Below are 21,565 nucleotides of genomic sequence, written 5' to 3'. Positions count from 1 at the left end.
GAAGGGAGGAAGACGAAGAGACAACCAAGCTGATGGCCTCAAATTCCAAGGCTGATGGCAACCAACCAAAAATAGCTTATAAGCCCCCCCCCAAGACCCTGCAACCCCGCCCCCATGCTCTGCCCCATAGCACAGCCCCTCCAGGCTAACAATGTGGGTCAGACTGCCCTTCCCATTAAGGAGCCCACCCCTCAAAATATGGCACAACAAAACCCACTTCAGAGTTGCATTCCCAGAAAAGGAATCAAGTTCTCACAATCCAAAGAACGGAGGAAGCAAGTCATTTCCCCCTCCCTCCTTCCTTTCCCCCCTCCCTCCCTCCCTCCCTCCTTCCCCCCACCCCCAAATCTCCCCTTTTATCTCCCCGCGTGGACTGAAATCTGCTATTTGATCCGCGGGCGCGAGCGAGCGATATTTATAGCGTTGGCTCGAGCTGGCTTACTCAACAGGCTTTCGGGCGAGACCTCCGACTTTAGGGGCTGGGGGATATATTTTTTTTGTTCTCTCCCTTCCCCTCCCCGCACATGCCCTCCCCCTCCCCACGACCCCCCCCCCCATTGGTCTTCCTCTTCTTCTCTCTCCTTTCCACCCAGTCCCCTCTTTAGCTATGGTGCCCCGAAAATCCTCCCCATCCAAACCCCGTCGCCCCTTCTTCCTCTTCCTCGCCTGCCTTGCTCTCTTTTGCAGACCCTGCCTCTGACACGGCCCCCCACCCCCGTCCCGTTTCCCCCTCCCCACCCAGCCGCTTCCCAGCCGCCTTTCCTCCTCCTCCTCCTCCTCTGTCCATGCAACAGGGTCTGGGTGTGTGTGTGTGTTTGTTTGTCCTTTCTAGCCCCCCACTCCTATTCCTTCTCTGGGGTGGGCAGGGGGGGAGAATGCCCCTCCCTGCCCACCGGGCCAATTAACACCCCTTCCCCTCCCTTCCCCCGGGCGTCTCTAATCCACCAAGTCCGTCCATTCATTCCGCGGCTGGGAGGCGGCGATGGGCGATGGGCGGCTTTAGGAGAGACCCCCGCTGGCTGCGGAGAGGCACTTTCCTTCCGGATGCCGGGGGTCTCTGTGAGGGACCCCCCGCTCCCGCCCTTTGGCCCCCCGCCTTCGGCTCCTGATGGAAAACTCACCATGTTTGTCTCCAGATTCCTGGATTTTCAGAAGACGCGCTATGCCAGGTGAGAAAAGTTCCTGGGGAGGGGGCGCAGGAGGAGGAGGAGGAGGGGCAGAGGGGGAGACCCCTCCCCTTCTTTCCTCCGAAGTTGCCTTAGGTGCGAGTTTAGGGGCGCCGAGTTTCTTGGCTTAAAAGCAGGGCGTTTTCATTTCGTTTCATTTTGACAGCAAGGGTGAGCTTCATTTGGGAGGCACAATCTCGGATTCTCCCTCCCCCCCTTCCAGGAAATGGGCCCATGAAGGACTTTCAGGGACCCCAACAAAAGAAGGGAAACAATCTTGTAGGATGAAGAGGAGGGTGGGGGGGAGAGAGAAGCAGTCCGCTTGTGTAAGGGCTCTGTAACGATGCACTTTTAGGAAAGGGAAACTTAATTGTGGAAGGGATTCGGTTGCTAAGGAATTCATTCCGTTTTCTTGGCAACCGCAAGGAACAGGTTTTCTATTCGGGGGGTCCTTCTGAGATTTTATTTGTTTTATTCTCCTTTTACTCCCTAGTCGAAGCTAGAACCCCCACATTCCTTGGTGGTCTCCCAGCCCAAGCTAACCAGGTGTGATCCTATCCTATCTGCATTCTACATTCTACATTCTATGCTATCCTATCCTATCTTGTCCTATCCCTGTTCTATTCTATTCTATTCTACTCTATTCTCTATTCTATTCCATTCCTTTCTTCTATTTCTCCATTCTATTCCAACCTATTTTCTATTCCAACCTATTTTCTATTCTATTCTATTCCACTCTATTTTCTATTCTATTCTATTCCATTCCTTTCTTCTATTTCTCCATTCTATTCCAACCTATTTTATATTCTATTCTACTCTATTTTCTATTCTATTCTATTCCATTCCTTTCTTCTATTTCTCCATTCTATTCCAACCTATTTTATATTCTATTCCACTCTATTTTCTATTCTATTCTATTCCATTCCTTTCTTCTATTTCTCCATTCTATTCCAACCTATTTTCTATTCCAACCTATTTTCTATTCTATTCTATTCCACTCTATTTTCTATTCTATTCTATTCCATTCCTTTCTTCTATTTCTCCATTCTATTCCAACCTATTTTATATTCTATTCTACTCTATTTTCTATTCTATTCTATTCCATTCCTTTCTTCTATTTCTCCATTCTATTCCAACCTATTTTATATTCTATTCCACTCTATTTTCTATTCTATTCTATTCCATTCCTTTCTTCTATTTCTCCATTCTATTCCAACCTATTTTCTATTCCAACCTATTTTCTATTCTATTCTATTCTATTTTCTATTCTATTCCATTCCTTTCTTCTATTTCTCCATTCTATTCCAACCTATTTTCTATTCCAACCTATTTTCTATTCTATTCTATTCTACTCTATTTTCTATTCTATTCCATTCCTTTCTTCTATTTCTCCATTCTATTCCAACCTATATTCTATTCTATTCTATTCTATTCTATTCTATTCTATTCTATTCTATTCTTCATGCTATCCCATCCCATCCCATCCTAGAGTGAAACTATGGAGGAACTCAATGTTGGAAGGGCTGTAGCCTTACCTGTTGGATGGCAGCCGAGAGGATGGCTCTGATGCTTGTTTAGGCTAAACTGGAGCACCTGGGAGGGGCTTGCGGCCCACCAGTGCCCGCCCACCCCACCACGCAGGACCCAACGAAGGAAAGGCATCTGGAGAAGGCCAGATCCAATCACTTCTGGTGCTTCTATTAGCAGTCTGCTATTTCCGTCTCCCCCCACCCCCACCCCCAGAAAGAGAATTCCAGGAATGATCTGATCACCAACCACGTTTCGGGAATCGTAAAACTTAAGATGCCACAAATCTAAAGGCAACTTTGCAGAATTTGGAGGGGGGGACATGTATTTGTGTGCGTGTGTGCTTGTCTGCCTAATATCAGATTTTTTCATCTCATCCCTCCTTTTCTTCCTGCCAGGAAAAACCAGTTGCAACTTTGACCCCCCCCCCTTTTTTTTTTTTGCATTGATAGAAAATTGATGCCAAAGATTTCCTACTCGTTTGTGAACCAATAGGTTTTTTAAAAAATGCAAACTTTTTCGAGGAGTTTGATATAGGCTGCAGATGCCAAAAATGGAACACTGGGATAGAAACAGATAGAAGAGACATTTGGGGTGGGTGGAGGGAAAGAGAGTGAAAAAGAGAGGAGAGAAAGAGAGAAGAGAGGGGGAGGGGAGAGAGAGAGGAGAGAGAGTGAAAGAGAGAGAGAATGCTGGAAACAAAATAATTCCCCCTCGGACGAATTAGTGATAAAAAAAACCTTGGATTGTGCAGAGATGGACAAATTAACACTGAAATTAAAAGATAAAGAAGAGTCGGAATATTATGAAATTTGGAACAATTGGTACAAATGGCTGCAAAACAAGAATAAAATTAATTAAGCCGAAAAACAATATATATATAAATATAGAGAGAACTGTGTATAAAGATGTGTAAATATAGAAGCGAAATATTATATACATGGACAGGTACAATGACATAACAATGTTGATGTAATGACTGTAAGGTGTTGTAGAAGGGAAAAAATAATTTTAAAAATCTGCTAAAAAAAAGAAAGAGGGAGGGAGAGTGTGTGTGAAGGAGAGAGAGGAGTTAGAGAGAAAAGAGAGAGAGGAGATGGGGAGGGGAGAGAGAGAGGGAGAGGAGGGAGGGAGGGAGGGAGGGAGGGAGGGAGGGAGAGAGAGAGAGAGAGAGAGAGAGAGAGAGAGAGAGAGAGATCCTAAATTTGAGGAGCCGATGCAGCAAAATTTTACAACTTGGGGACTTCTCATCACTTCACATTTCTCCTTGGGGAGGGGGAGAAAATTTGGAGGATCTGACCAATATTGCTAATAGATTGTGGAGTCTTCCTAATGTGCTTGGAAATGTGAAATATGCATGATCAAGGATGCTTGGCATGGAAGTCAGGATCGAATGGCTAAATCCTCTCAGATTATTTGGCTGTTAAAACATAAACCAGACCCGGACATTTCAGAAACCAGCACCTTCCTAAGGATCAATTCCCAACTTGCCTCCAGAAGTTGTGAAAGCTCCAACACTGGAGGTTTTTAAGAAGGTGTTGGATATCCACTTGTCTGAAGTGGTGTAGGGTTTCCTGCCTAGGCAGGGGGTTGAACTAGAAGACCTCCAAGGTCCCTTCCAACTCTGTTATTCTATTCTAAACTCTTATTCTATTCTACTTGCAACTTCTAGTGGCAAGCTGTTCCACTGTTTGATTGTCCTCCCTATTAGGAAGCTTCTCTTTAAGCTTCTCCTTAATTGCAGGTTGCTTTCCTCCTTGATTAGTTTCCACCCATTGCTTCTTGTCCTGCCCTTCTGGTGCTTTGGAGAATAGCTTGACCCCCCCCCCCTCTTCTTTGGGGCAGCCCTTCAAATACTGGAATACTGCGATCATGTCTCCCCCTAGTCCTTCTTTTCCTTACGCATCAGAAATATTTTTTTTCTGATAGTTTCTTGAGATGGGTGGATTGGTTGTCAGCTTCTCTTAGTGTCCTATCAGCATTTTGGGGTTCAAAAGGTATGAGAATGCCAGGCCAAACCATCTTCAAGGGGTTGGATTCCCAGCCTGGGGTCTCTTTAGATTCCCAATCTGTCCCAGCTGAGAACCTGCCCTAGAAGATGAGACATCACACCCTCCATGGAAATGTCTTCATCCTTCACCACCATCCAATGAACGGCTTCTACACATAGGGTGAGCAAACCTTCTCCCTTACTTCTCCGGCATCCGAGGGATAATTCGGGCTACCCCTGAAAAGCGTTCGGAGACTGCAGTTCGTCCAGAATGCAGCCGCGCGAGCGATATTGGGTGTACCGAGATACACCTATATTACACCTGTCCTCCGCGAGCTGCACTGGCTGCCAATTGGTCTCCGAACGCAATTCAAGGTGTTGGTCATTACCTTTAAAGCCCTACATGGCTCAGGACCAGCGTATCTGCGAGACCGCCTACTGCCATACACCTCCCAACGGCCGATAATATCCCACAGGGTGGGCCTCCTTAGGACGCCGTCAGCCGGACAGTGTCGGCTGGCGGGGTCTCCGAGGAGGGCCTTCTCTGTGGCTGCTCCGACCCTGTGGAATCAGCTGCCCCCAGAGGTCCGGACCTCACCCACCCTCATGGCCTTCAGAAAAGCTGTTAAAACCTGGCTGTTCCGGCAGGCCTGGGGCTGTTGACCTTATTATGTAGGGTCCAGCCCCGATCAGAACGTATGCGTGTTGGGGGATTTTTAAATTATTTTTTATTTTATTTTGCTTTCTTTTCTTGTTCTTTGTAAGCCGCCCGGAGTCCTCCGGGATTGGGCGGCCTATAAATCTAATAAATTGAATTGAATTGAATTCCTGTAGGCTGGTTGAGCAAACCTATTTTTCCCCACCCCCCAAAAAAACCCTGAATCTGCATTAAAAAAAAATATCCAAGAACTCAGAGATCCATATGAGCACCAGGAAGCTAAGACTCACGAAAGCAAGACATCTGATTGTTCCAAAACAAGGAACAGCACATGGCGCCGTGGGCGTTATTGGCAAAGTCCTACCAGGCTGATAGAGCTGAGATTGTTCCAGGATCAATTTTGGTGGGAAGTCATCCTCCTACCTACACCGATCAAAGATCCATACCTCGCCGAGATCTTCAGGAAGGGCCAATGTAGCAATAGCAACAGCACTCAAGACTTATATACCGCTTCACAGGGGCTTTCACAGCCCTCTCTAAGCGGTTTACAGAGTTGGCCTCTTGCCCCCAACAATCTGGGTCCTCGTTTTACCCACCTCGGAAGGATGGAAGGCTGTTATTGTTATTGTATGTCAGTGTTTAACGCCACTTGTCCTTTTTGGTCTTTTCTATTTATAAATATAGAATAGAATAGAATAGAATAGAATAGAATAGAATAGAATAATAGAATAGAATTAGAAAGAAATAAGAATAGAATAGAGAATAGAGAATAGAATAGAAATAGAAATAGAAATATAAATAAGACTAGACTAGAATAGAATAGAATAGAATAGGAATAGAATAGAATAGAATAGACTAATAGACTATAATAGACTAGACTAGACTAGACTAGAATAGGACTAGAATAGAATAGACTAGACTAGACTAGAATAGAATAGACTAATAGACTATAATAGACTAGAATAACTAGAATAGAATAGAACAGACTATAATAGACTATAATAGAATAGTAGAATAGAATAACTAGAATAGAATAGAACAAAGAGTAGAGTAGTCATTTTTGGTCTTTTCTATTTATAAATATAGAATAGAATAGAATAGAATAGAATAGAACAGAATAGAATTAGAAAGAAATAAGAATAGAATAGAGAATAGAATAGAATAGAAATAGAAATAAGACTAGACCAGAATAGACTAGAATAGAGTAGAATATACTAGAATAGAATAGAATAACTGGAATAGAACAGACTAGAATAGAATAGAATACACTAGGATAGAGTAGAATAGACTAGAAAAGAATAGACTAGACTAGAATAGAATAGAATAGAATAGAACAAAGTGTAGAGTAGAGTAGAGTAGAGTAACAGAGTAGAGTAGAGTAGAGTAGAGTAGAGTAGAGTAGAGTAGAGTAGAGTAGAGTAGAGTAGAGTAGAAGAGAATTCTTTATTGCCCAAGTGTGATTGGACACACAAGGAATTTGTCTGGTGCAGATGCTCTCAGGGTACCTAAAAAGACAAGATGCATTCGTCACGAATCATAAGGCACAACACTTAGTGATAGTCATAGGGTACAAATAAGCAATCGGGAAACAATCAATATAAATCGTAAGGATCCCAAGCCACAAAGTTACAGTCCTGCAGTCATAAGTGGGAGGAGATGGGAGATAGGAACGACGAGAAGACTAATAATAATAGCAATGCAGCCTTAGCGAATAGTAGCAATAGCAATAGCAGTAGACTTATATACCGCTTCATAGGCCTTTCAGGCCTCTCTAAGCGGTTTACAGAGAGTCAGCATATTGCCCCCAACAATCTGGGTCCTCATTTTACCCACCTCGGAAGGATGGAAGGCTGAGTCAACCCTGAGCCGGTGAGATTTGAACCGCTGACCTGCTGATCTAGCAGGAGCCTGCAGTGCTGCATTTAACCATTGCGCCACCTTGGCTCCTAGTTTGACCCTGGAGATAGTTTGACTCTCTTCTGCTTAGCTTACTTTGACTAGCTTCACATTTTCACTCTAAACCACCCTTGGCTGAAAGACTCCTGTGGCTTAGCTGGCAAAGAATAGCTTCCAACCATGGTTTAGCGCCTGGCTTGGAAGGCTCAAAACCCTGGGCAGATGCCTACAGAAGAATCCTTTTCTCAGCCTCTGGGATCCTGCCGACGTAAGCCAGCTTCTCATGCAGAGTCCGGGTGCTTTGCCAAGGGACCTCATGTTCCCGGATGAATGTCAATGTTCAGAAGAGAAAACCAGCCAGCCTGGCTGGTTGGCATTCAGTAGAAGGCCTTTCTTCTCGACTCACGGCTAACAATGGACCAGAAAGAGGAGAAGAAAGTGAGTGACAAGCTTCAGGCTCCCTTTTCATCTCCTAAGACAAACGGGGCTTTGTATGGAGGGCCCCAGAAAACGGAGGGCACAAGGCTGTCGTCTTGCCATCTCTCCGTGGCCTTCGACACCCGGCACCACAAAAAGACCAGCGCCAAACGGGGCTGTGAGAAACCCGGGAAATGACACGCAAATCCCAGGAAGATGTGGACCGACGTGATGTAATTGTGATGCTCGGGGGGTGGGGGGTGGGGGGACGGGACGTGATCTTTGCAATGTGGAAAGGCTTCCGTCGCTGTTGAAATGGAGGGAGGATGTAAATCAGGGGTGAAACCCAGCAGGTTCTCACAGGTTCTGGAGAACCGGTAGCGGAAATTTTGAGTAGTTCGGAGAATCGGCAAATGTCGCCTCTGTCTGACCCCAGAGTGGAGAGGGCAAGGGGACTTTGTAGTATCCTTCCCCTAGAGTGGAGAGGGAATTGGGATTTTGCAGTTTCCTTCCCCAGGACTGTGGTGGGAATAGGGATTTTGCAGTATCCTGCCCCAGGAGTGGGGAGAGAATGGGGATTTTGCAGTATCCTTCCCCAGGACTGTGGGGAGAATGGGGATTTTGCAGTATCCTTCCCCTGGAGTGGGAGGGAATGGAGATTTTGCAATATCCTTCCCCCGGAGTGGGGAGGGAATGGGGATTTTGCAGTATCCTTCCCCAGGAGTGGGGAGGGAGTGGAGATTTTGCAGTATCCTTCCCCTGGAGTGGGAGGGAATGTGGATTTTGCAGTATCCTTCCCCAGGAGTGGGGAGGGGATGGGGATTTTGCATTATCCTTCCCCAGGAGTGGGGAGGGAATGGGGATTTTGCAGTATCCTTCCCCAGGAGTGGGGAGGGGATGGGGATTTTGCAGTATCCTTCCCCAGGAGTGGGGAGGGGATGGGGATTTTGCAGTATCCTTCCCCTGGAGTGGGAGGGAATGGGGATTTTGCAGTATCCTTCCCCAGGAGTGGGGAGGGAATGGAGATTTTGCAGTATCCTTCCCCAGGAGTGGGGAGGGAATGGAGATTTTGCAGTATCCTTCCCCTGGAGTGGGAGGGAATGGGGATTTTGCATTATCCTTCCCCAGGAATGGGGAGGGAATGGGGATTTTGCAGTATCCTTCCCCTGGAGTGAGGAGGGAATGGAGATTTTACAGCATCCTTCCCCTGGAGTGGGGAGGGAATGGAGATTTTGCAGTATCCTTCCCCAGGAGTGGGGAGGGAATGGAGATTTTGCAGTATCCTTCCCCTGGAGTGGGAGGGAATGGGGATTTTGCATTATCCTTCCCCAGGAATGGGGAGGGAATGGGGATTTTGCAGTATCCTTCCCCTGGAGTGAGGAGGGAATGGAGATTTTACAGCATCCTTCCCCTGCCACGCCCACCAAGCCCCACCATGCCTACCAAGCCACACCCACAGAACCAGTAGTAAAAAAAAATTGAATTTCACCACTGATGTAAATCTATCTTGGAATCCAACAATCGTAGAATCTGAAGGGAGCTGAGTCCAGTTAGGATTGGTTTTGCTTGCTTCGGAAGCGATCCGATGCGTTTTGCTCCTTGTAAGCATCCTGCAAAAGTTTGGTTCTTCTGTTAGGAGAAGGTGGATGTTTCATGGAGACACATCCTGACCTTATCTGTTGCAGCTGGATTTCAAGTTAGGCCAGGGGTTGGCAACCTTAAACACTCAAAGAGCCACAAAGGTCCTAACTGGAAACCCTCCGTCCAGATGTTTGGTTTCCCCATGATACAGTCTCCTCCGAGCACGCCGTCCTTTTTCCTCTACCTGTCCTAACCGAACGCCCCATCAATTGTGGGGCTGACCGGCGACAGGGAGCCACAGCAGAGGGATGGAAGAGCCACATGCAGCTCCAGAGCCGCAGGTTGCCAACCCTTGAATTGTTCCAGGTTCTCCTTTGCTGGCATCATCTGAGTCTGTCATATGGACGTGGCCAGCAGGATTTGTAAACTTTGGTATCAATGGGGAAAATATATATATATATATTTGTAACTCAGGGTTGAACGGTGGAATCCTTGAGGGTAAGCATAAACCGAGGGAGAGAATCAAGGGCACGTGAAGGGTTAATATCACTCAGTGGTGGGTTTCAAAAATTTTTGGAAGCTCTTCTGTAGGTGTGGCCTGCTTTCCGGGTCCACTGGTGGAACCTCTTCTAAGCGGTTCGGTAGATTTGACGAACCGGTTCTACCAAATAAGTGCGAACTGGTAGGAACCCACCTCTGATACCAGTTTATAAGGCCTTGGTAAGGCCTGCATCCAGTTTTGGTCGCCACGGTGTAAAAAAGATGTTGAGACTCTAGAAAGAGTGCAGAGAATGGCAACAAAGCTTCCAGGGATGGAAGCTCCCACAACTTCCAAAGGCGACTTCTGCTCCATTGGTTGATTGTTCTCGCTGTCAGAAAATCCCTCCTTATTTCCAGGTTGAATCTCTCCTTGGTCAGTTTCCATCCATTCTTCCTTGTCTGGCCTTTGCGTGCTTTGGAAAATAGCTTGGCCCCCTCCTCTCTGTGGCAGCCCCTCAAATATTGGAAGATGCTATCCTGTCTCCCCTGGTCCTTCTCATCACTAGACTAGCTATGCCCGGATACAGATTAACAAGAGTTGGAAGGGACCTTGTAGGTCATCTAGTCCAACCCCCTGCCCAAGGAGGAGACGCTACACCATTTCTGACAAACGGCAGTCCAGCCTCTTCTTGAAAGCTTCCACTGATGGAGTTCCCACAACTTCCGAAGGCAACGTCTGTTCTTTACAGATTAATAGAGTTGAAAGGGACCTTGAAGGCCATCTAGTCCAACCCCCCCTGCCCAAGCAGGAGACCCTACACCATTTCTGACAGATGGCAGTCCAGTCTCTTCTTGAAAGCCTCCAGGGATGAAGCTCCCACAACTTCCAAGGCAACTTCTGTTCCATGGGTTGATTGTTCTCACTGTCAGAAAATTCCTCCTTATTTCCAGGTTGAATCTCTCCTTGGTCAGTTTCCATCCATTCTTCCTTGTCTGGCCTTCGAGTGCTTTGGAAAATAGCTTGACCCCCTTCCTCGTATGTTTGAGCCTCCAGTCCCCTCCTCCTCATCCTGGTTGCTCCTCTCTGCCCTCTTTCTAGAATCCCCACATCCCTTTTATAGGGCGGTGAGCAAAACTGGATGCCGAACTCACCTGTCTTCCCCTTCGAGACTAAACGGGAAGGATCCCTGCGTGGGTTTCTCTGGGAACTGTGACGTCCCCCTCCAGCTCTGAGTGGCGGAGATGCAGAAAAGGCCCCCTCCCCACCCCGCCCACCTCAAAGAGGCGAAAAGACACCAGAGTGGAGGGGAGGGTTAGGTCGGTTGCCTGGCAACCCCTCCCGGGGGAATAATGATGCCTTGTGTGCATGGAGGCCTGTCGCTGGTGAAGAATTGAAAACGGACCTCGAATCCAATGTCTCTTTGTGAACTGGGACGGAGACGCAAAGGGAAGGGTGGAGAAGGAGGGGGGTGTGTGTGAGAGAGAGAGAGAGGGAGGGAGGGAGGGAGGGAGGGAGAGAGAGAGAGACAGAGAGGGAGAGAGAGAGAATGAATGAATGAATATAAATGAACTTTTAGTTTCCACTGGAGCGTAAATTCATCGGCTCTTCTCTGCCTCAGCCGGAGGAGGGAGGATTTCCATGGGAAAGTTTCTAGGCCTGGGAGGGATTTTCACGACCCTCCAAGAGACCAATTCATCCATCCTTTATTTAAAAGAGAGAGACAGAAATATCCCTCGCATGTTAAAACGAAAGGAAAAAAAAAGTTTGGCATTGGAAAGGCACAGGCAAAGATACTGCTGTTTAAAAGGAAGCTTCCTGTGGTCCTGGACAGGTCTTGGATGCTGAGGATTATGGTGGGGAGGCTGTTGAGTGTGTTTGTGTGTGCGTAGTTATCCCTGCAAAATATCCCAAATGTCCTGTACCTAATTTCAGGAGGCAACTGGACGCCCTTGTTCTTTTTCTTTTGAAGATGTTTCGCTTCTCATCCGAGAAGCTTTTTCAGCTCGTGACTGGAGGATAAGGAACAGAAGGATTGATATTCCTTGCAGAAAGAGCTGGTCATTTGCATCCTTTTTTAGAGAGTCGTTGAGGCCACTTGAGGAGTTTTATCTCTGTCCTCAGGATCCCCTGAGTGGTGCAAATGAGTCAGAGGTAGGTTCCTACCAGTTCGCACCAGTTCGGTAGAACCGGTTCATCAAATCTACCGAACCGGTTAGAAGAGGCTCCACCAGAAAGCAGGCCACACCTACAGAAGAGGTTCCAAATTGTTTTGAAACCCACCACTGATACACACACACACACACACACACACACACAGACACACACACACAGAAAGAGAAAGAGAAAGAAAGGAAGAAATAAAAAAAGAAAAAGTGAGAGAGAGATGAAAGAAAAAAAAGAAAAAGGTACTGAGAGACAAAAGGAAGGAGAGAGAAAGAGAAAGAGAAAGAGGAAGAGACGAAGAAAGAAATAAAGAAAAAAGAAAAAAAGAAAAAGTGAGAGATGAAAGAAAAAAAGGAAAAAGGGACAGAAGGAAGGAGAGAGAGAGAGAGAGAGAGAGAGAGAGAGAGAGAGAGAGAGAGAGAGAGAGAGAGAGAGAGAAAACACATGGCCGGCAAGGCACTCCCACAAAGGAAGCCACACCCACAAAGTAGGTTCAAACATTTTTTGAAACCCACCACTCACACACACACACACACACACACACACACAGATTCACACAGAGCGAGAAAGAGAAAAAAAGGAAGAAAGAAAGAAAAAGAAAAGAAAAAAAGAAAGAAAAAGTGAGAGAGAGATGAAAGAAAAAAAGGAAAAAGGGACAGAAGGAAGAGGAGAGAGAGAGAGAGCCGGCAAGCCACTCCCACCAGGTCACATGGCCGGCAAGCCACTCCCACAAAGGAGGCCACACCCACAAAGTAGGTTCAAATTTTTTTTGAAACCCACCACTGAAATGAGTATAGCACAGCTGCACAACACCGGCCTTTTAGCAGTTCCAAGAAGGCTCCACATCCATTTGCACCACTCAGGTGACCTTAAGGACACTGATAAATCTCCAAGTGGCCTCAAGGACCCTCTCAAAGGATGCAAATGACCCACTGCAAGGAGTATAAATCCTTCCATTCCCCCACCATCCTGTCAGAGCTGAAGAAGCTTCTTGGAGGGGAAGAAAAATCACCTTTGGGGCAACCATGACATGGAGGACTGAGAATCTCCATAGACCCATCCTTGCAAAATGAAATTATGATATCAACTTTTGAAGCATGCCCTTCTGTTGCAGAGAATAGGTAGCTGACGGACTCTCCTTCCTTCTGTCTCTCATTCAAGGTTTATGAACCACAGGGTGCCCCCCAACCGAAGGTACCAACCCACAGAATATGAACATGCAGCCAACTGTGTCACCCACGCGGTAAGTCCTCCAGGTTTCCCCCAGGGAGCATTCTGGTGGGATGGGACGGGGGTCCTTGGTGCCCTCTGAACCTGGTGGTTTTCTTGCAGATGTTTCATCGCCCACCTAGGGAACGTCATCAGTGCTAGGAGAAAAGGAGGAGGAGGAGGAGGAGGAGGAGGAGGAGGAGGAGGAGGAGGAGGAGGAGGAGGAGGAGAAATAGGATGATTGTGGAGTCCTTGGTGCTCTCTGAACCTGGTGGTTTTCTTGCAGATGTTTCATCGCCCACCTAGGGAACGTCATCAGTGCTAGGAGAAGAGGAGGAGGAGGAGGAGGAGGAGGAGGAGGAGGAGGAGAAATAGGATGATTGTGGGGTCCTTGGTGCTCTCTGAACCTGGTGGTTTTCTTGCAGATGTTTCCTTACCCACCTAGGGAACATCATCAGTGCTAGAAGAGAGTGGGGATTGCAGAATCGAGGAGGAGAATTGAAGGGTCTCTGAGCGTGGTTCCTTTTTTGGCAGTTCCTTCGTGACCCAAACTAGACAACATCTCAGTGTGCATTGATGGTGTTATTTAGCTGGGTAACGAAACGCCTGCCAGAAAACAACCAAGCTCAGAGAGCGCCAAGGACATCAGGCTCCTCCTCCTCCTCCTCCTCTGCACAAAACCCCGCTTCTTTCTAGCGCTGATGATGTTACCCAGTTGAGTAATGAAACGCCTGCAAGAAAAAAATCAACCGAGCACCAAGGACCCCGTAATCCTAATCCCCCAACTCCTCTCCAGAAACCCTTCTAGCACTGATAATGCCACCTAGTTCGGTCGTGAAATGCCTGCAAGGAAACCAGAAAGCTCAGAGAGCACCAAGAACCCCAGTCCTTCTCCTCCCCACTCACAAACTCCACTCTCTTCAAACACTGATGATCTTCCCTAGCTGGGTAATGAAATGCCTGCAAGAAAACAATCAAGCTCAGAGAACACCAAGGACCCTTCAGTTCAACTGCGAGCTACCAATATTCTCCTTCGTAAGAACAAGACGTTGGGTGTCCACAATGCCCCCTGCCAGGAGTCCAGTGTCCTTGTGAGCTGTCCAGTGCCCAAGTCAGATGCCCAACGCCCGTATCCAGGATGTCCATCTCCACCAACCTCTTCCTCAGTGTTCTGCTCCGGGCAATGAGGTTCTGCTCGGGCAGCCAGTTAACTCCACGTTTAGGAATCTCTTTCAGACCACGTTTATGATCAGGCATCCACTAAAACTTACAGTTCAGTGTTAAGATTCTTCTGACTTTCCATGATCTGTCCCATCACGTAGTGTAAAAAGATGATGATTTTATCCCCATGCTGAGTGGAGAGGTAGAATGCTACTATTCCGGTTCACAAAGGCAATTGAACTGCCCGGCTATAAGCTTTGCAGGTGGGCAAGATGCCCCGGTGGCCAATCATAAACAGAGATGTGATCACATGTCATGGAACTACGTTTCCCATAAGGCAGTCTCTGCCTGCATTTCCCATGAGGTATTTTCTTAAAGGAGACAGTTGTTAATTTCTACACTAGCTATATACTGCTGGGGCAACACACTCAGAACTTTCCACCTCTCTTCTCCTCTCCTTTCCATTTCTCTTCCAGTTCTGGATTGTCCCAAGCATCCTTGGCAGTTCAGTTCTCTACATCCTCTCGGACAATCGGTGGGAGGCCATTTCCGCCTGGATCTACGGTTTTGGCTTGTCGGGATTGTTCATCGTCTCCACCATCTTCCACACGATCTCCTGGAAAAAACGGCACTTAAGGTAATTCTCCTTCAACCCTCACGAAGAAGCAAGGAAAGCTTTATTGTCAGAGGAAGCTGATCAGGTGCTTGATCCATCCAGTTCATACCTATCTCAGGGATCGGCAAGTCTGTGGCTCCGGAGCCGCATGTGGCTCTTTCATCCCTCTGTTGCGGCTCTCTTTCGCTGGTTGGCTCCACCATTGATAGGGCTTTCGGTTAGGACAGGTAGAGGAAAAAGGACGCTGTGCTAGGAGGAGACTCTATGGTGGGGGAACCGGACTTCCAGTTGGTAGAGGAAAAAGGACGCCATGTTAGGAGGAGACTCTATGGTGGGGGAACCGGACTTCCGGTCTGCTCCAAAATTGAATGGGTGACCTTCTGGTTAGGACTTTTGTGGCTCTTTGAGTGTTTAAGGTTGCCGACCCCTGACCTGAGGAACTGGGAAGGGTCTCTTCTGAGCCACTTTCCTCCCCCAAACCTCACCACTCCACCAAAGAAGATGAGACTCAACCAACCCGAGTTTCCCCCCTCTGCGTATTTCTCTCGCAGGACCGTGGAGCATTGCCTACACATGTTCGACCGGATGGTGATTTACTTCTTCATCGCAGCTTCCTACGCTCCTTGGTGAGTTCTCACAAACCGTCTGTCATTCCCCGAGGGCCCCTCTCCAATGGCCTATTGTTCCTCTAAATCAGGGGTCTCCAACCTTGGCCACTTGAAGACTTGTGGACTTCAACCCATAGCAACTCAGAGCGTGGCTGGCTGAGGAGTTCTAGGAGTTGAAACCCGCAAGTCTTCAAGCGGTCCAAGGTTGGAGACCCCTGATCGAAATCGCTCTCTAGGTCCAGGTGCCTCTGTGCGTGAGAGAGGGAAAGTGGGAGAGGGAGGGAGGAGGTAGGGAAGAGAGGGAGGAATTGAGGGAGAGGGAAAGGGAGAGAGAGAGGGAGGAGGGAAAGGAGAGGGGAAAGGGATGGAGAGAGAGAGGAAAAGGGGGAGAGGGAGGGAGGAGGTAGGGGAGAGAGGGAAGGAGAGGGAGGAAGTGAGGGAGAGGGAAAGGGGGAGAGGGAGGGAGAGGAGAGGGAAAAGGGATGGAGAGAGAGAGGGAAATGGGAGAGGGAGGGAGGAGGTAGGGGAGAGAGGGAAGGAGAGGGAGGAAGTGAGGGAGAGGGAAAGAGGAGAGGGAAAGGGGAGAGGGAGGGAGAGGGAAAAGGGATGGAGAGAGAGAGGTAAAGGGGGAGAGGAGGAGGGAGGGATGAGGGAAAGGAGAGGGAAAAGGGATGGAGAGAGAGAGGGAAAGGGGGAGAGGGAAGGAGGAGGGAAAGAAGAGGGGAAAGGGATGGAGAGAGAGAGGAAAAGGGGGAGAGGGAGGGGAGAGAGGGAAGGAAAGGGAGGAAGTGAGGGAGAGGGAAAGCGGGAGAGAGGAAAAAGGGATGGAGAGAGGGAAAGGGGGAGAGGGAAAGGGGAGGCAGGGAGAGGGAGGGAGAAGAGGGAAAGTGGGAGAGAGGGGCAGAGGAAGTGAGGGAGAGGGAAAAGGAAAAGAGGAGAGAGAGGGAGAGAAGGAGGAGAAGTGAAAGTGAAAGTGGGAGGGGAGAAGTGAAAGTGAAAGGGGGAGAGAGAGGGAGAGAAGCAGAAGAGAAAGAGGGAATTGGGGAGAGGAAGAGAGGGCGGGAGGAGGAGAGAGAGAAAGGGGGACCTAGTTTTCCCATGTCTTCGTAGTCTTTCAAGTAGGCAGGTGGAACCAACTAAAGCCACCAGCTGGTGACAAGACTTGGGTAGGGTCAAATCTTGATTGAACAGGCTTATGGTACCATGGGGGGTGGGGGAGGAAGGGGAGGGAAAGGTGGCTGTCGAATCCCAAAGGCCGCCACAGATGTGACAACCCTCCTTTGCGCCATTGCCCCGCGGATATTTCAAGCCATCTCGGTGGCCAGCCGGCCGGCCTTGCTAGCCGGCGGCTTCTCTCCGTGACTTGATGTCCCCCGTTGTGCTGCCAGGCTGAACCTGCGGGAGCTGGGTCCTTGGGCCTCCCACATGCGCTGGATCATCTGGATCATGGCCTCCGGCGGGACGCTCTACGTCTTCTTCTTCCACGAACGGTGGGTGAGCGGGCGAGGGACGGAGCGTGGGAATCCTTGGAGGGGGAAAATCCATACTTTGCTCCTGGGCCCATACCGCCCTCTTGTGGGGTATGAAAGGCATCGCCGCCAAGAGCTTCCTTTTCACTTACTTGGTTTGTTTCCGATCCTGTATCATGGTTTGTTCATTGAACCAAGTTAGGGACGGGGTTGGGAGATGATGAAAATAAGAAAGAACTTGCCCCATAACTTATGGGCCCAGGCTGTCTGGACAGAAGAACTGAGTTTTCTCAAATAGCCGCATGTACATGCGCAGTTCAATAAAAATTGCTCTGTGCATGTGCAGAGTTCCAAAACAAGACTCAGGCCGGCATACCACTACCGGTTCGGCTGAACTGGGCCAAACTGGGCCAAATCAGTAGGGGCCCATCCACTGCTCCTTCCATGTTTCCCTGAAAATAAGACCCAGTCTTATTTTCTTTTGGGTTCGAACAATAAACACCAGGTCTTATTTTGGGGGGAAACAGGGTACAGAGCTGCATGCATTCATGGCACTTAAAGTAGCAGTGTACCTTGTTATAGGGTAGTCCTCGGCTTATGACTGGTTGCTTAGCAACTATTCAAAGTTATGACAGACACGCCCCCCTTTCCCCAAAAGCTACTTACAACTCTGTCTGAGGTTCTGGCGGCTGCCCCTCTCCCGTAGCCGTAAAATTGGGTTGGTCACCTGGGAATCCACTTTACGACCGTCGTGACTCAAGACTGTAATTGCCGGGGCTCAATTCCAGTTATAAATTAGGAATGGTGCGGTGACCTAGAGGTGGCACTCTCATCTCAAAATCAGGAGGCCGTGAGTGAGTTCGATCCTAGGCAGAGGCAGATTTTTCTCTCTCTGGGCACAATGAGGATATATCTGCTGGATAAAACTCCTCATTTGCAACAGGAAGGGCAACTGGCCAGTAAAACACACAGCTAGCTTCATTCAGTTGCTCAGACTCCACTCGGCAAGGGATTATGTAGTTGTTTAAACGATGGTGATACTACCTGTATTCCCAACCCCTGTGGATTTAGAAACTTGGCTTGATGGCTTCCTGAGTGAGGTGAGCCCAGACAAACTGGGATTAATTCAGCAATTGGGGGAAGGGGAAGCCGATCGTGGCTTAGCTGGAGTTGCAAACCATATCCAGGGTTCTGAAACTCAGCTTGGCTTTTTTGATCCCCAGGTACAAGTTGGTGGAGCTCCTTTGTTATCTGGTAATGGGTTTTTTCCCCGCTTTGGTCATTCTCTCCATGGTAAGTCACTCAATGAGAATTGCAGATTGTGCAGGAATGGACAAGTTAACATTAAGATTAAAGGACAAAGAAGAGTCTGAATACTATGAAATCTGGGATGACTGGTATAAATGGTTGCATAACAGGAATAAAGTTAATTCAGCCGAGAAACAACAGAGAAATATATAGAACGGTAGATGAATGTATATAAATATATAGAAGCGATATAAGATTGCGTGACCCGACAAATGCGCGCCCGACAATAGCACGCCAACAAAACCGTGGCGATAAAATCGCGACATCGACAGCACGCCCACAAAGGCGCGCTGACAAAAGAGCACCAACAGAAGCGCAATTACGGTTAAGGTAAGGGTTAGGGTTAGGGTTAGGGTTAGGGTTAGGGTTAGGGTTAGGGTTAGGGTTAGGGTTAAGGTTAAGGTTAGGGTTAGGGTTAGGGTTAGGGTTAGGGTTAGGTTTAGAGCGCGCTTCTGTCGGCGCGCTGTTGTCAGTGCGCTTCTGCGCTCATTCGTTGGCACGATTTCAAACTCGCAGTTTTCTCCCTGCGGTTTCATCGGTGCGCTTTTGTCGAGCGCGCATATGTCGGTGAACCATAAGATTGATATGTACAGGTATGACTTACCTCCTTGGAGCAAACAGCCTGATTAGCATGAGAAAAAAAATCTGCTTCTGCCTCCCAGCAATTTGCCTCCTTGCAGCAAACAGCAAGTTTCACTTTCAGTTTAAGTGTGCCTCCCGATCATCAGCTGTTTCAGGCTGCAGGGATTGCTGTAGCCTATTGCAGCCTCCGCAAGCCCTATTTTCCCCGTTTGCTGCAAGGAGGTAAATTGCTGGGAGGCAGAGGCCGAAGGATGGAGGCCGGTGGGTGGGTGGGGCTAGATTCAGTGTATAAGACACACCCAAATTTTCACCCTCTCTTAGGGGGGGAAGGTGCGTCTTATACTCTGAAAAATACGGTAACTTTTCAACTGCAGTGACTCCCTTAACAACTGGAGGCCAGAAAGGTCGTCAAACAGGGGGAAGCTCACTTAGCAAATGCCTCACTTGACGACAAAAATTGGGGGCTCAATTGTATTGCCCGAGGATTACCCGTGCAAGGGTCTCCTCCTGAACCAATCAGGAATTTACAGGTAGCCCTGTAGACTTACCGCCATTGGTTTAGCAACTGAAAAATTGATTGATGACCAATTGCTACCGTTGCCGCATCCTCATGGTCATGTGATCAGAATTCAGGTGCTTGGCAACTGGCATGGACGTATGACAGTTGGCAGCATTCCCCACGGATCATGCGATCATCATATCTGACCTTCCCAAGCTGGCTCAATGGCTGGCTGAAGAACAATAGGATTCACTTAACAACTGCAGAAATTCGTTTAAGAACGGTGACCCCCCCCAAAAAACAACAACAACGGCCTCGCTTAGTGAAGGATATTTGGGGCTGAGTTGTGGTTGTAAGTTGAGGACTTACCTGGGTTTGATTTTCACAGATTCTGGGTCTTCTTCTGCGAGTCCACTGACTCCCTCCTCTGTTTATCTTGGTTATTGCAGCCCAACACGGATGGTCTGGTGGAGCTGGTGGCTGGTGGCATCTTCTACTGCTTCGGTACGGTCTTCTTCAAGAGCGATGGGCGCATCCCCTTCGCCCATGCCATCTGGCACCTCTTTGTGGCGTTCGGAGCTGGTACTCATTACTACGCTATTTGGAGGTACCTCTATCGTCCGGATGCTCTCAATTCTCACATCTCCAGGTAGTTGCCTTAAGGATCCCAAGTGACAGGTTCAAAGGGAGGAGGAGATCCTTCCTTCCTCCTTCGGTATCTTCTGGAAGGTTGGTCCTGCTCCTCCATGTTCTTCAGGACTTCCAAGGTGAGATGGTGGCTTTTAGGCTGGACTCCTTGCCCAGGTTCAGAACTTTGAAGATGGAACTACAAAAGAACTGTGACAACACATATTATTATTATTCTTGGATGTAAGTTCTGACACGAAAGGACCAATGGATGGGTCTTAGTGATAAGGACAGTTAGGAAGCAACCACTGGAAACATCTGCTACAACTCGAGAGCCCAGGAATTCGACCGAGAAGCGAGAAACGTCTCAAGAGATTGGTCGGAGAGACTTTTAAGGGTCCATGGGTTCAATGGTTGTGTTTCCATTCTCTCTCCTACCCCCCAAAAATAAGTCCTCTGATGGCCTTCTACTCTACCTCTTATGATGCTGACCCTCTCTAAGCCATTCCAAGCAGATTGTAGAGGTAGAACTGTTACGGCTTTGCTGTCTGGCGTAACTTCCGTGAGGTCAAGATCTCTTGATGATTAAATGGGAGGTAATAATGTAAGATATCTGTGTAACTTTAAAATGTTGGCATCCAACCAATTTTGAAGCCCTTTGACCACGTCATTCTGAAGAAATGTGGGGAGAAGGTGGACGGGAACACGTTCCTTCAGGATGAGATGGTGGAAGGGATGACCTTATTTCAGACTGTGGAATGGACCATGTTCCTTCAAGATGAGATGGAAGGGACCATGTTTCTTCAGGAGGAGATGGTGGAAGGGATCATGTTCCTTCAGACTGTGGAATGGATCATGTTCCTTCAAGATGAGATGGAAGGAACCATGTTCCTTCAGGAGGAGATGATGGAAGGGATCATGTTCCTTCAGGATGATGGAGGGAACCATGTTCCTTCAGGAGGAGATGGTGGAAGGGATCATGTTCCTTCAGGATGATGGAGGGAACCATGTTCCTTCAGGAGGAGATGGTGGAAGGGATCATGCTCCTTCAGACTGTGGAATGGATCATGTTCCTTCAGGATGAGATGGAAGGGACCATGTTCCTCCAGGAGGAGATGGTGGAAGGGATCATGTTCCTTCAGGATGATGGAGGGAACCATGTTCCTTCAGGAGGAGATGGTGGAAGGGATCATGTTCCTTCAGACTGTGGAATGGATCATGTTCCTTCAGGATGAGATGGAAGGGACCATGTTCCTCCGGGAGGAGATGGAAGGGACCATGTTCCTCCAGGAGGAGATGGTGGAAGGGATCATGTTCCTTCAGGAGGAGATGGTGGAAGAGATCATGTTCCTTCCGACTGTGGAATGGATCATGTTCCTTCAGGATGAGATGGAAGGGACCATGTTCCTCCAGGAGGAGATGGTGGAAGGGACCACACTCTTCGGGATGAGATGGTGGAAGGAACTACCTTCCTTCAGACTGTGGAATGGACAATGTTCCTTCAGGGTGAGATGATGGAAAGGACCACCTGACCACCTTCCTTCAGGATAAGATGGTAGATGAGACCATGTTGCTTTATGCCCTCTTTTCTTCATTCCCCTCTGCGT

The 21,565-nt window shown here is 48.2% G+C and overlaps 1 protein-coding gene across 2 annotated transcripts; it reads left to right on the top strand.

Annotated features, from left to right (window-relative positions):
• Positions 1–736: 736 nt before the first annotated feature.
• Positions 737–21,413, top strand: MMD2 (monocyte to macrophage differentiation associated 2). 2 transcript variants are annotated; one of them, XM_087728596.1, is made up of 7 exons: positions 740–1,169; positions 13,041–13,122; positions 14,726–14,886; positions 15,417–15,491; positions 16,862–16,963; positions 18,166–18,235; positions 19,781–21,413. In XM_087728596.1, exons 1-7 carry the CDS (start codon positions 1,045–1,047, stop codon positions 19,982–19,984), a joined length of 819 nt encoding a protein of 272 aa, XP_087584722.1. In that variant the 5' UTR covers positions 740–1,044; the 3' UTR covers positions 19,985–21,413. The 2 variants fall into 2 exon arrangements, with proteins under 2 accessions (XP_087584723.1, XP_087584722.1); XM_087728597.1 differs by lacking the exon at positions 16,862–16,963 and having other exon boundaries at positions 737–1,169.
• Positions 21,414–21,565: the final 152 nt, after the last annotated feature.

The sequence above is a fragment of the Thamnophis sirtalis genome, unplaced genomic scaffold (assembly GCF_051295495.1).
Source record: "Thamnophis sirtalis isolate CommonGarterSnake01/CBP01778 unplaced genomic scaffold, rThaSir2_p1.2 scaffold_14, whole genome shotgun sequence".
Classification (NCBI taxonomy): Eukaryota; Metazoa; Chordata; class Lepidosauria; order Squamata; family Natricidae; genus Thamnophis; species Thamnophis sirtalis.
Note: the sequence above shows the minus strand (reverse complement) of the source record. Positions and strands in the feature narration are given on the sequence as shown.